Source organism: Dipodomys ordii, unplaced genomic scaffold (assembly GCF_000151885.1).
Source record: "Dipodomys ordii isolate 6190 unplaced genomic scaffold, Dord_2.0 Scaffold66, whole genome shotgun sequence".
NCBI classification, from domain to species: Eukaryota; Metazoa; Chordata; class Mammalia; order Rodentia; family Heteromyidae; genus Dipodomys; species Dipodomys ordii.
Genome location: NW_012267282.1, coordinates 4,030,709 through 4,045,627, shown reverse-complemented (window position 1 = coordinate 4,045,627; position 14,919 = coordinate 4,030,709). Strand labels below are relative to the sequence as shown.

Below are 14,919 nucleotides of genomic sequence, written 5' to 3'. Positions count from 1 at the left end.
GCAGTAGTGTTATACTGTTTTTTGTATTCAGAACAAAACCCAGAGAGATAAGCACCGTCCCTCCCACAGCCTGATCCTTGGCTGGACCCACGTCCCAGCTGGCCTGGAAGCCTAAGCGGGGTGGGAGGGGAATTCCAGCCAGGGACCAGGGGCCCAATTTCTACTCTGGTAAATACCCAGGGGGCGGGAAAATGAGCTTGAAGAAAGGAGCGTCAGGAGGGGGTGAGAGGAATGGCCCCTGTTCTAGGGGAGAGACCTGGCCGGCCTCACCCAGCCTGCAGTGTGCTTCCTGCACAAAGACCAGAGCAGCGCAAAACCCGCTCTGTCTTTCTCGCTTAACGCATTAAATACCTAAACCCTGGGTCAGCCGCAGTGGGGGGGGGGGGAGCAGCTGCTTCCTCGGGGTGCTCTGGGGAGGGCAGGCTGCACCCCCAGGCATGTGCCTTGTCTGTGCTGTACAGGGGAGAAAGTGAGGATCAGAGCAAGGAGGGAACTTGCGCAGTCACCCGTGACCCAGGGCAGAGCTGGGGTTTGAAGCAACCTGACATATCTCCTGCATGTGGCTTTGACACCAAGAAGGGGGAAAAAATCCTGAAAATGGAGACGTCGATCTTGGTTACTGTTCTGGGGTGTGGATGGAGTTCTGAGATGTGTGTGTGTGCATGTGTGAGCATGTGTTGTGTGTGCGCACGCATGTGTGTGCATGCATATGTGTGGCACTAGGGACGGACCCAGGGCCTTGCGCATGCTCAGCAAGTGTTCTACCACTGAGCTCCACCCCCTGCCCAGGGCTCCTAGTTTTTCTTTTTCTTTCCTTCTTTATTATTTTTTGCCACTCTAGAGCTTGAACTCTGGGCCTGGGAGCTGTTGTCCCTGAGCCTCTCTGTGCTCAAGGCTAGTGCTCTACCACTTGAGCCACAGCACCATTTCTGGTTTCCTGGTGGTTAACTTTCCTGCTTGAGCTGGATTCCAACCAGGATCCTCAGATCTCAACCTTATGAGTAAGTAGGATGACAGACACAGGTCACTAGCCCCTGGCTCTAGTTTTTCTTTAAATCTTCACTGTTGAAATGTTTTTAAATTACAAGCATATGTTCATCTTTACTGGTGTTGTGATTACTAAAGGGTGGAATATGTCTAGGTGTGTGTGTGTGTATATAATTTTTTTTCTTTGTCAGCTGTGGGGTTTGAACTCTGGGCTTGGGCGCTGTCCCTCAGCTCTTCAGCTCAAGGCTAATGCTCTAGCACTTGAGCCACAGTGCCACTTCTGGCTTTTTCTGCTTATGTGATGGTGAGGAATTGAACCCAGGGCCTCATGCATGCAAGGCAAGCACTATACCACTGAGCCACCTTCCCAGCCCCACCTTCAAATGTATGGTGTTGGGGCTAGGAATGTGGCATAGTGGCAGAGTGCTTGTCTAGCAAGTGCATGAAGCCCTGGGTTTGATTCCTCAGCACCACATACACAGAAAAAGCCAGAAGTGGTGGTGTGGCTCAAGTGGAAGAGTGCTAGCCTTAAGCAAAAGAAGCTCAGAGACAGAGTGCAGGCCCTGAGTTCAAGTCCTAGGACTGGCAAAAAAAGTATCATGTTCCTCTCCATTGTTTTTTTTTTTGTTTTTTTGGGTCCGGTCGTGGGGTCTGAACTCTGGGCCTGGGCGCTGTCCCTCAGCAATTCAGCTCAAGGCTAGCGCTCTACCACTTGAGCCACAGCGCCACTCCCGGCTTTTTTCTTTTTGCTTATGTGGTGCTGAGGAATGGAACTCAGGGCCTCATGCATGCAAGGCAAGCGCTCTACCACTGAGCCACCTTCCCAGCCCTTCCTCTCCATTTAATAGGGAGGTTATAAAACTGAATTTAAAAACATAATCCTGGGCTGGGAAGGTGGCTCAGTGATAGAGTGCTTGCCTTGCATGCATGAGGCCCTGGGTTCGATTCCTCAGCACCATATAAGCAGAAAAAGCTGGAAGTGGCGCTGTGGCTCAAATGGTAGAGCGCTGGTTAGCCAAGAGCTGAGGGACAGCGCCCAGACCCAGAGTTCAGCCCTCACAACCAACAACAAAAATGTAATCCTAAAGCCCTCCATGCCTTCCTGCAACTGCCATCAGAGATCACAAACCCAAAGGCCAATGTGGGTCCAAGACAGGGTAGAGGTAAAGGGATCCTAAGCCAGGCCTGGCCCCACACAGAGCAGGCCACTCCGTGTACAAACGCAAACATACAAAGCAAACCACAGCCGCCGATGAGCTTCCTGCCTTGACTTCACCCAACTGCTCAGGGGCCACTAGAAGCAGAGGGACAGGAACCTAAGAACAAGAGAAATCCCTCTCCCCTTCCCTCTGCCCCCCCTTTCCCTCCCTCCCTCTCCTTCCCTCGCTCCTCCTCGTCCTCTGAGCCTCTTTAAAGCCAGGCTCTGAACTCAGCAGCCAAGAAAACAGAGATTGAAGACAGCAGCTAGAGCTGCTAGAGGCGGCAGATGTGAGCTCAGAGCTGCCGCGTCCCGGTGGCAGCTGCCATTGCGCTGCTGAAAACCACAGCCGGCGCCAGGGTTTATTTTAATTATAGTTTGCATCGTATTTATTTTGTATTTTTATGCAGTGCTGGAGATGAACTTCACATAATATAAAATCTGCCATTTTAAAGCGAGCAGGTCAGTAGCATTGACTGCGGCTCCCTAGGTTGTGGCCTCCAGGCGATCGGGCAGGAGGTGGCCAGGGTGGGAGACACAGGGGCCTCTTCCCTGCTGAGAACCAGAGGGATGCCACAAGGTGGGGCCCCCTACGGGTCCCCCGAGTTCTCAGGGAAGAGAGAGGATCACAGAGCCACTGAGAAACAGGGCCCATGCACTTGCCAAGTACCAGTGGCTCACGCCTGTAATCCCAGCTGCTCAGGAGGCTGAGATCTGAGGGTTGCAGTTGGAAGCCAACCCAAGTAGGAAAATCTGTGAGACTTACCTCCAATTAAGTCCGAAGTGGAGCTGTGGCTCAAGTGGTAGAATGCTAGCCTTGAGTGAAAAAGCTAAGGGACAGTGCTCAGACCCTGAGTTCAAGCCCCGGGACTAACATGTGCACGCGCGCGCGCACACACACACACATACACACACCCGCGACTAGCATGTGCACAGCCCCCCCGCCAGGCTGTCTGACTGAGTAGATTTTAGTATATTAACAGAATTGTGCCACTACCACTAGCACCATCCACTTTCATCTTTTCTTTTCTTTTTGGGGGGTGGGGTGGGGTGGGGGCAGGTCCTGGGGTTTGAACTCCAGGCCTGGGTACTGTCCCTGAGCCCCTCTGTGCTCAAGGCTAGCCCTCTACCACTTGAGCCACAGCCCCACTTCCAGCTTTTTCTGAGTAGTTAAGTAGAGACAAGATTCTCACGGACTTTCCTGCCTGGCTTTAATCCACGATCCTCAGATCTCAGTCTCCTGAGTAGCTAAGATGACAGGCGTGAGCCCCTAGCGCCCAGACACATTTTATCATCCACAAAAGAAAGCCTGTAATGCACTATCACCACCCCTGCTTCCTTCCAGCCCTCCTTGCCAGACATGGCCACCACTGCTTTCCATTCTGTCACTGTGGATGGATTTGTCTGTCTGGATAATTCCTGTCCATGAAGTCATGTGGTGTTTTTGTGTGACTGGCTCTTTCCCCGTGGCATAATCTATTACCAGGTATATTCTCTAGGCCAATCCCCGCGGTAGCATACTGCAGTGGCTCATTCTTTTTTGATAGGAGAATAACATCCCCTGCACAAATGCACTACCTTCGAGTCTCATGTGTCAGCTGACAGACGTTGGGGTTGCTTCTACTTCACAGTGTTATGATAATTCGACTATGAATATGCATGTCCGAATTTGCTAATTTGTGTATGAGTATATTTTCATTTCTGTTAGTCATGGACCAGGAGGGAGATCACTGGCTCCTGTGGAAACTCTTTAATTTGAGTGAACATCCAAGTTGTTTTCTACAGCAGTTCCTCATCAGGTGACCAGCAGGGGGCATAGGTCAGTAGCAGAGCACTTGGTTGCACAGCAAGGGTCTACCACAAAAACAAAGCACCCCATGGGCCAGCCTTCTAAGGGTGGCGGTGGGGTAACACCCGTCACCTGCTAGTAACCAAAAAGAAAGATAGTTTTACTTATTCCTTTTAAATCTGGATACTGGTTGAACGTCCCTGGGTAGCAGCTTCAGTGCAGTGTTGAGTAGAAGTGGCAGGAGGAGATGTCCTGGTCCTCATCATTAGATACAGGCAGCTGTGGTTCTCACACACGCCCATCCTCCAGGGAGGAAGAAGCTTCCGGCCGCACTCGTTGAGTGTTTTTATGATGAAAGGCTGTTTAGAGTTTCGTCAAATGTTTTTCCTCCCCTCTATCTAGTTGTCCTTTGATTTTTGTCCTTGTTCTATTATCATAAGGTGTGCTGGTTGAATCAACCTTGAATTCCTGGGCTACATCGCATGTTGGCCAGTGGGGGGGCTAACGCTCTTTGTATGTTGCTGAGCTCAGACTGTTTGCATTTTGTTGAGGATATTCACATCCAAAATCATAAGAGATCTTGGTCTATTAGTTTTCTCAGAGTGTCTTTGTCTGTTTGGGGTTTTAGGGTAATATGGGTCTTACAGGGTTTTTGGGGAGAATTTGTAGAAAATTGGTCTTCTTAAATACTTGGTAGAATCTACAAGGGAAGCCATCTGGTCCTTGGCTTTTCTTTGCAGAGGGTTTTCAACTTGGTCATTCAATTTCTTTTTCTTTCTTTCTCTCTCTCTCCCTCCCTCCCTCTCTCTCTCTCTCTTTCTTTCTTGCTTGCTTGCTTTCTTTCTTTCTCATGTGGCTTGAACTCTGGACCTGGGCACTGTCCCTGAGCTCTTCAGCTCAAGGCTAGTGTTCTACCACTTGAGCCACAGTACAACTTCTAGTTTTTTGGTGGTTCATTGGAGATAAGAGTCACTTCTGGTTTTCTGGTGGTTAATTGAAGATAAAAGTCTCACAAGCCTCACTGGTGGCTTACGCCTGTAATCCTAGTTACTCAGAAGGCTGAGATCCGAGGATCGTGGATTGAGGATCAAGGATCGTGGTTCAAAGCCAGCTTGGGCAGGAAAAGCCACGAGACTCTTATCTCCAATAAACCATTCAGAAAACCAGAAGTGGCACTGTGGCTCAAGAGGTAGAGCATTAGTTTTGAGCTGAAGAGCTGAAAGACAGCACCTAGGCCCAGAGTTCAAGCCCCTTGACTGACAAAAAAAAAAAAAAAAGCTTCATGCACATTCTTGGCTCTCAATCTCTTCTTATTCCAGGTCCTTTTTTTTTTTTTTTTGCCAGCCCTGAGACTTGAATTCAAGGCCTGGGCACTGTCCCTGAGCTTCTTTTGCTTAAGCCTAACACTCTACCACTTGAGCCACAGCACCATTTTTCTGTGTATGTGGTACTGAGGAATGGAACCCAGGGCTTCATGCATGCTAGGCAAGCACTCTACCATTAAGCCACATCTCCAGTCCCTTTTTTTTTTTTTTTTTGTGGTCGTAGGGCCTGAACTCTGGGCCTGGGCGCTGTCCCTCAGCTCTTCAACTCAAGGTTAGCACTCTACCACTTGAGCCACAATGCCATTTCTGGCTTTTTCTGCTCATGTGGTGCTGAGGAATTGAACCCAGGGCCTCTTGCATGCAAGGCAAGTACTCTACCACTGAGCCACCGTCCCAGCCCCTCCCAGTCCCTTCTTATTCCAATGTTCTGTTTCTGCCTGAGTTAAGTTTTAGTCATTTGTTTCTTTGGTTTGTTCTGGGCCTTGAACTCTGGAGATTTTGGCCATTTTTATCTTTCGAGGAAGTGATTCATTTCATCTAAATCATCTAACTTTTCATAGTTTTCTTTCAGAGTTCTACTGATGTCACATTCTTCATGATTGATTTTAGCAAGTTGATTCTCTTTACCTCTTGGTGAATCTAGCTAAATGTCAATTTTGTCAATCTTTTCAATGACTGTTGGCTGTTGTCACTTAGGTGCCAGTGTTGGACATTGGCACAAACCTGTGATCCTAGCTACTGAGGAAGCACAGATAAGGGGCTGAGTTATAGAGACACTGTCTCAAAAAAGAAGATGGATGTGGTCGTTCACACTTGTGGTCCCAGCTACTTGAGAGATGGAGGCAGGAGACCCTCAGACTGGGGCTAGAACAGGCAAGAGCCTGATGCCCTATCTAAAATGAAAAACAAATGGACATGAAAAAGGGCAGAGGGGCCAGGTGATGGCGGCTCAAGCCTGTAATCTTAGCTACTCAGAAGTCTGAGATCTTGGTTCCAGGGAAAGCCCTTGAGATCTCCAATTAAGCTGGAAATAGAGGTGTGACTCAAGTGGTAAAGTACTAGCTAGCCTTGAGCCAAAAAGCTTAGAGCCCTGAGTTAAAGCCCAGGGCCTGGTACCACAATACAAATGGCCTCAGGGCATAGCTTAGCAATAGAGCACCTGCCTAGCAAGCAGGAGGTACTGAGTAAAAACTCAGTACTACTACACAAAACAGAAACCTTATAAATTATATATGTGCGTGTTACGTATAATCCATCAGAGATACAGAGTATTTTGTAGTAATCCGGCTATGGTGGTACACACCTATAAACCCAGTACTGCGAGGCGGGGGCAGGCAGCCAGAACCATTCTAATTCCAGGCCAGCTGGGCTACAGACCACCAACCTGTCTTTAAAAAAGAAAAAAAGAAAAGGAAAGAAAGGAAGCAAGCAAGCAAGCAAGCAAGAGAAAAAGAAAGAAAGAAAGACAGAAAGAGAAAGAAAGAGAGAATTCTAGAAAGACAGACAGACAGAAAGAAAGAAAGAAAAGAAAGAAAGAAAGAGAAAGTGAACGAACTACAAACTGGGTGGCATAAAACAACAAAGTTTGTTTTCTTGTTCTTTTAGATGCTAAGGCTTTAACTGGTCTCGGCCAGGGTCTAGTACATGCTAAAATAACAGAAATTTAGTCAGGTGCTGGTGGCTCTTGCTTTTCATCCTGAGGAAGCTGAGATCTGAGGTTCCCAGATGAAGCCAGCCTGGGCAGGCAAGTCCGTGAGACTTTTTATTTTTGTCAGTCCTGGGGCTTGAACTCTGGGCCTGGGCACTGTTCCTGAGCTCTTCAGCTCAAGGCCAGCGCTCTACCACTTGAGCCACAGCACCACTCCCAGTTTTCTATTGGTTAATTGGCGATAAGAGTCTCAGGGACATTCCTGCCTGGGCTGGCTTTGAAGGGATCCTCAGATCTCAGACTCCTGAGTAACTAGGATTATAGGCGTGAGCCACCGTATCCTAACTGGGGGACACAATCTGACCTGTCATAGACACATCCTAAGCTCGGCAATCTTAACAGGTATGAAAACTGTGTTCTGTATAGAATGATCTTTTTATTCCTCCCTCAATCTTTTCCCTAGATCGACGACATGTTCAACGAGATCAAGTTTAGTGAATACGTGGAAACGGGAAAGCTCATTGACAAAATCAACTTACCAGACTTCTTCAAAGTTTACCTGAATCACAGGCCGCCTTTTGGGAACACCATGAGCAGCATCCAGCAGAGCTTTGACGTGCTTGGCTACACCAATTCTCTCGGAGAGAAGGCCATTCGGAGAGAGGATTTCCTGAGGCTGCTCCTTACCAAAGGTACACGGTTGAGCCAGGAGATCTGGGAACCACCCCGGAGAGACCTGAGTCAGGCAGCCCGGGGGAGGGGCAGGTGTGGTGGCAGGCTTTCAGCCACAAGGGACACGCTCAGCAGCTGGGTATCTGGCCAAGGGCAAGGGCAGTGGGAATAACCCTAATGTAGAAACCAGAAAACTACAACCCATGTCCCGGCCTCCTGACTGCCCGCGTCTCAGGTCCTCATTTGTGACATGGGGACACAGCGCCCCTTCCCCATCTCCAGGGACTGCTATAAGATGGCTGTGTGATGAAAACTACTCCAAAGTCAGCTTATAAAGTTTTTATTTTTGTGTGTGCTGGTCCTGGGGCTTGAACTCAGGGCCTCAGCGCTGACCCTGAGCTTCTTTTGCTGAAGGGTAGCACTCTACCACTTGAGCCATGCCTCCATTCTGGCTTTTTGGTAGTTTATTGGACTTTCCTGCCTGGGCTGCCTCTGGATCATGGTCTTCAGCTCTCAGTCAGCTAAATAGCCAGGATTGCAGACGAGCCACTGGTGCTGGCTTGTAATTTTGTTTTGTCGGGCACAGGGCTTGAACTCTGGGCCTAGGCACTCCCCCTGAGCTCTTCAGCTCAAGGCGAGCCCTCTACCACTTGAGCCATAGCGCCACTTCCAGTTTTCTGGTGGTTTATTGTAGATAAGAGTCTCATGGACTTTCCTGCCTGGGCTGGCTTTGAACCGCAGTCCTCAGATCTCAGCCTCCTGAGTAGCTAGGATGACAGGCGTGAGCCACTGGTGCCCAGCCTTGTAAAACAATATTTTTAACCTATCATTCTCCTCACAGCTGCAGGGGACAGGTTCATCTCTGTCACACTGGCGTGTTCTGTAGGTCCCTAGGGGCCCAGGCAAATTCTCCTGGCTGGATTACACTTTAATACCATACAAAGAAATAATGGGGCAGTCACGTGGGACTCTCTAGGTATGTTGCTTTGGTGTGTAAAGAAAAGGAGGTACGGGGCTGGGAAGGCGGCTCAGTGGTAGAGCGCTTGCCTTGCATGCCTGAGGCCCTGGGTTCGGTTCCTCAGCAGCACATAAGAAAAAAGAAAAAAGCCAGAAGTGGCGCTGTGGCTCAAGTGGTAGAGCGCTAGCCTTGAGCTGAAGAGCTGAGGGACAGCACCCAGGCCCAGACTTCAGGCCCCACGACCGACAAAGAAAAGAAAAGAAGAGAAAAGGAGATAAGGGTAAGGGAATCATTCTCTTTAAGACCTCCAAACAAGCCAGAGACTGAAGCGGCTCATACTTGTAATCCTAGCTATGCAGAAGACTGAGATCTGAGAATCCTTGTTCAAAACCAGCCTGAGCAGAAAACTCTTATGGCCCATCAACCAGCAAAAAGCAAGAAGTGAAGTTGTGGCTCCAGTAGTAGAGAGTCAGCCCTGAGCAAAAAGGCTAAAAGGCAGCACAAAGCCCTGAGTTCAAGCCCCAGTACAGGATGTGCATGTGCGCACACGCACGCATGCACACACACGCACACATGCACACACACACGCACACACACATCTTAGAATGATACTGCTCAATTCTGACAGTAATCTAAGCAGCTACCATTCTCCCCCGGGGTCCCCAGGTGAGCACATGACCGAGGAGGAGATGTCGGACTGCTTCGCTACATTGTACGGCCTGAACCCTGAGGGGTGGAAATCGGAGCCTACAGCCTCCTCCCTTACAGGTACGGGTCATGCACCCCCCTCATGAGTGACCAGCCACGGTCCTTAGGACCAAGCATACAGCCCATTCGGTCTGCTGGGATCTTACCTGGGTGAGTCATGACAGGCCAGCGAGGGGTGGTCAAGTCTGCAAGATGAGGCCTTTGGTTCTAGTGCAGCGCGCGTCCTTCACCCTCCACCCGTTCCACCACCTGCGCCTCTCTGCCTTGACGGTGGCATCAGCCATGGCGGAGGGGACAGGGTAACAATGCGTTCACAAGACAAGGGTAATGGGCAACGATTCAGTGGTGGCACAAACCCCAACTTCAAGCTGCTAGAACTTTACAATTTGGGGTTGTTTTTTGTGTTTTGTGTTTTGTTTTGTTTTTTTTTTTGCCTGTACTAGGGCTTGATGTCAGGCCCTGGGTGCTATCTCTTAGCCTTTTGGCTCAAGGCTGGTGCTATACCACTTGAGCCACAGCTCCACTTCTGGCTTTTGGGTGGTTCATTGGAGATAAGAATCTCATGGAGGGCTGGGAGGGTGGCTCAGTGGTAGAGCGCTTGCCTTGCATGCCTGGGGCCCTGGGTTCAATTCCTCAGCACCACATAAGCGAAAAGAAAAAAGCTGTGGCTCAAGTGGTAGAGCGCTAGCCTTGAGCTGAAGAGCTGAGGGACAGCGCCCCACAGCCAAAAAAAAAAAAAAAAGACTCTCATGGACTTTCATGCTTGTACTGGCTTTGAACCACGATCCTCAGATCTCAGCCTCTGAACAGCTAGGATTACAGGCATGAGCCGCCAGTGCTTGATACCTTTCCGGTTCTCAGGGTCATCTGCGTGGGTGTGGCTGTATAAGAGCCAGGCCTGGCTCCGGCAAAGCCTGGCTTCCATCTCGCCTCCTTGTTGTCACCTAAGGATGTTACACTTTCTTTTCTAGCTCGGTGGGGATGTGACCAAGCCAGGTATCGCTTCTAGTCCTACCTAGACTGGAACAGCTACACTGACATATGAGGATGGGCTGACTGTCGGGAGCCCAAGTTCCTCGCCTGTCTCTCTGCTCCCTCACTTTATTTTATTTTATTTTTGTCAGTCGTGGGGCTTGAACTCTGGGCCTGGGCGCTGTCCCGCAGCTCTTCAGCTCAAGGCTAGCACTCTACCACTTGAGCCACAGCGCCATTTCTGTTTTCTGATAGTTTATTGGAGATTAGAGTCTCATGGACTTTCCTGCCCAGGCTGGCTTTGAACTGAGATCCTCAGATCTCAGCCTCCTGAGTAGCTAGGATGACGGCGTGAGTCACCAGCGCCCGGCTTACACTGGGTTTCTAAACATCTCAAAACAGTAGAACCGTGGCTACCACGTGGTTGAGGCTTTCGGAGATCTTATTAAAGATGCCTCATCACCAGAGATAGGGGTTTGAACCTCTTTCTACCCAGAAGTTTTCAAGAAGTCAAAGGCAGACTGTAGCAGACACCTCTTATTTGTGTATAGTTATTAGCTCCTTCTGAATTAGAAGCCTAATCATTGGGAAAGCATTTGTTTTTGTTTTCTTTTTGGGGGCTAGGTTCACAAATTTGCTATGAGGAAGAACTTCCAGACGAAATCACGGCAGAAATATTCACCACTGATATTCTTGGCCTAACCATTTCAGACAATGGGAGACAACGTGATCAATGAAGTCATGAGGGATGTTTGAAGCACCAAGGACTTGTGTGTGTGTCGTGTGTCGTGCACATGTACTCGGACACATACATATGTGCTTTCTAAAAGCATTGCTTTAGCTGCACTTAGCTGCATTTCCCAGCCCCTGCGCTAATGCGTGCAGCATTTAGACATTAAAAGAAATTTTCTGTTAAGCAAAGGAATTTGCAAAGTTGGACATTCCAATGTTTCTGAAATAGAAAAGTGGGCGGAGGCAAGTCCAGCCCTGGCAGCTGGACTCAGCGTGTCTGGCTACCCGGCCTGCTCCGGCCTCCTCTGATGAGGCCCGGCCTGCAGGGGCTCTGCACGGCCCAGAGGCGCCTCAGCCGGTGCTGCAGGGAAATGGTGATTAGTGGCCTCTTTCCGGTCCCCGGAGTGGCACAGGGCCCTGAAGAGACCCAGTGGAGAGCCGCCCTGCGGGGCATGAGGCTGGGAGCCGGGCTGCCTGCCCTGGGATCCTGAGGGCCACTGACTGGGGCTTTTTCTCAGCAAAACACTGAAGCAGCGGTGTGCAGCGGCTCTGCTGAGCGTTGCCCGCCACGCTTCACTGCCCGAGAGAATGCAGAAGCAGCCAGAGCCCCGTGCGGCACCTGGAGCCCTGCCCAGGGGAGGCCGGTTCACGTTCCCTCGTGAACACGCACGGCTGCTCTGCAAGCCTCACACTCTGCTGGGCTTCAAAACATGCAGTAGGCAAAAACAGGGGCTGCGCCCAGCTCCAGACACACCTGGGGACATGAATAAGTTAACAGTGGTATTTTTGTCCTCAAAACTAGCACAGACCAAGTATTGGTGGATCATGCCAGTCAGCTACTCAGAAGGCTGAGATCTGAGGATTGCAGTTCAACACCAGCCTGCACAGGAAAGGCCATGACACTCTTCTCTCCAATTAGCCAGCAAAATGCCGGAGCTGTGGCTTAAGTGGCAGAATGCCAGCTTTGAGCAAAAAAGCCACATGAGAGCTGAGGCTCTGAGTCTATGCCACAGTACCAACACACACACACGCACGCGCGCACACATACACACACACACGCACGCGCGTGCGCACGCGCGCTCCTGAGCCATTTTAGGGAGTAGAAAATTCTCACCTAACTTGAACCCTTCCAACCTGGTAGTAGCCTGGACACCAGTCGGGGGCCTCATTGGTTAAATGTGGCATCCTCACTCTCCATCTGACCAATCACATGGGCAGAAGCGGCTGCCTTGAGGACTCTTGGTGCCAGGTGAATCCGCTAGGAAGGGGACCAGACGCAGTGCTGATGGGACAGCACCTAGGGTGGCCACGCTCCTGGTTCTCACGTTCATCGAGGAAGCCCAAGATTACTCTGGACAGAAGAGCTCGTGCATCAAGACACAGAGACAGACTTGGAACAATAAGAATACATTGGAGTGTGCCTTTGAAAAGGGAACTCTGGTTGGCTGGCCTCATGATCCACATATGCTACTTCAAGATCAAGAACTTGTGGATTAGCTGGGCATGGTGACTCATGCCTGTAATCCCAGCTACTCAGGAGGCTGACATTGGGAGGATCCTGTTTCCAGGCTAGCCTGGGCAAAAGTTTGAGGTACCCCATCTCAATCAGTAAAAAAAAACAAACTCTGGGTGCCGTGGTATGCATCTGTCATCCCAGCTCTAGGGAAGTATAACTGGAAGGCTCACAGTACAGGCCAGCACAGACAATGAGACTCCATTCAAAAAGATAAAAGCAAAAAAAAAGAGCTAAATGTGGAACCCAGTGGTAAAGCACCTGCCTAGCAAACCCAGGGTCCTGAGTTCAAACCCCAGTACTCCAGGAAGGGCGGGGAGTAGACAAACCAGAACTACTTAGCAGCCCCTGACGGCCTCCTCCTCTTCTCCCCGGTGTGGAGCAAGGAGCCTGTTGGCCTGGTGTCTGCTGGAAGCCCAGGGCCCAGGCCACTCCCTCTCCTGCTTAATACCTACCTATGCCCTGCGGCTGAGCCCCGAAACCTCAGCTTCCTCCTGGAACAGATCTTAGGCTGGTTATACGGATTGAATAAAGGCAGAACAGGGCTGGGAAGGTGGCTCAGTGGTAGAGTGCTTGCCTTGCAAGCATGACACTCTGGGTTTGATGGATTCCTCAGCACCACATACACAGAAAAAGCTGGAAGGGGCGCTGTGGCTCAAGTGATAGCACGCTAGCCTTGAGCTGAAGGACAGCACCCAGGCCCAGAGTGCAGGCCCCACCACCGACAAACAGAAAAAGAAAAAGACTGAACAAGCAACACAGCGCTGGCGGAGCGTCGCTCTCCACACATGCCAGCGTCTGCCGTGCTCCCGGGAGAGCTGTGGAGACCTCGCCTGGCAGAGTCTGCGCCCGCTTCACACACACACGCACACACACACATACACATACCCCCCCCACACACACATACACACACACACACACCCCGCTCAAATCCAGCCACACACACACACACCCCGCTCAAATCTAGCCCTCTCCGGTTTTGGACCAGGAGTCTTCATTATCTGGAGTCACCGAATGAGGGAACTTAAAACATCATTGTTCTTGTACGTTCTTACTCGTGTGTCCGGGCAGTACGGGGCACCGGGATTTCAACTCAGGGCCCCGTGCTTGCGAGGCGGTGCCAGGTCCACCACTGAACCACGGCCCCGTGCTTGTGCATTGTTGTTTTTCCTTTTTGCTCAGGTCAGCCTCGGCGTGCAGCCCTCCTGCCAGGGCCTCCCGGAGCAAGCAGCTGCGCCGCACACGTGAGCTGCCATGCCCGGCTTGCTGCTGCTTCATTTTTTCATTTAGGTCCTGCTGACCTTTCACCTGCTCCTCCCTCAGCCGTTGAGCACCTGGGATCACTGAGGTCCCGGGCATTGGCCACTACCCTGGCCCATCAATCTCCCCCACTTTTTTCTTTCTTTTTTTTGCTCATCCTCCGCAAACCCAGTCTCAGCGGTCTTTACGGTGATGTAATCTAAACAGATCTCCCAGACACCTGTGTCCTCAGGTGGAGGCGCGCTCTCCTAGCCACAGGTGTTTTCAGCGGGCGTGTGCTCTCCAGGGATTTGGAGGCCCCTAGAGACAGCTGCTTCACCGCGATAACGATCAGCGCAGGGCCTGGCACCAGCAGCAAGTGGCCACCCAATTCCCCCATCATCTGCCAGCCTCTGCCAGCTCTGCTTAAACGAATAAGAAGGAACAAAGGAAGGAATGGGGGCCGGGAAGAGGAAGAAGGAAAGAAAAGAGAAGAATGGAAGGGAGCTGTGGCAGTGGCTCACACCTGTAATCACAGCTTCTCAGGACGCCGAGATACCTGAGGATCAAGGTTCAAAGCCAGCCTGGACAGGAAAGTCCATGAGACACTTATCTCCAAATAACTACCAGAACTGAAGTGGTGCTGTGGCTCAACGTGGTAGAGAGCTAGCCTTGAGCTGAAGAGCTCAGGGACAGTGCCCAGGCCCAGAGTTCAAGCCTAACAACTGACAAAAAAAAAGAGGGGGGGGGCAAGAAAGGAAAAAATAGAAAATACACACATATATAGATATACAGATACACACAGATACAGGCTAGAAGTAGCTTAATAGAGTATTCGCTTAGTGTATGAGGCCTTGATTCAAACCCCAAAACGGAAGGAAGGAAAGAAAGAAGGAAGGAGGGAGGGAGGGAGAGAAGAAGGAAGGAAGGAAAGAAGGAAGGGAGGGAGGGAGGAAGGAAGGAAGGAAAAAGGGAAGGGAAAGGAAGGGCAGAGAAGGGTTAGCAGCAGCATCTCGGTGGCCTTGTCTCCTGCTTTCTTGAGGACTCTGGTGCAGCTTCCTGCCTTCTGTCGGGCAGGACAGGTAAATCTCTGTGCCCAAATGAAAGTCCAGGTATGAGCGGCCAGTGTCCCACCTCTGTTCATTTTTATTTTAATTAATCGTGCCAGTACTGAGGCT

The 14,919-nt window shown here is 50.6% G+C and overlaps 1 protein-coding gene across 1 annotated transcript in view; it reads left to right on the top strand.

Moving 5' to 3' along the window:
- Wdr66 (WD repeat domain 66) overlaps positions 1-11,115 on the top strand; it is a 42,490-nt gene extending 31,375 nt beyond the window's left edge. The window contains exons 21-23 of the mRNA XM_013023073.1: positions 7,411-7,639; positions 9,244-9,345; positions 10,882-11,115. Coding sequence (XP_012878527.1) covers positions 7,411-7,639; positions 9,244-9,345; positions 10,882-10,994 — 444 coding nt within the window. The 3' untranslated portion in view covers positions 10,995-11,115. The remainder of the gene's footprint in view (positions 1-7,410; positions 7,640-9,243; positions 9,346-10,881) is intronic.
- The last annotated feature ends 3,804 nt before the right edge of the window (positions 11,116-14,919 follow it).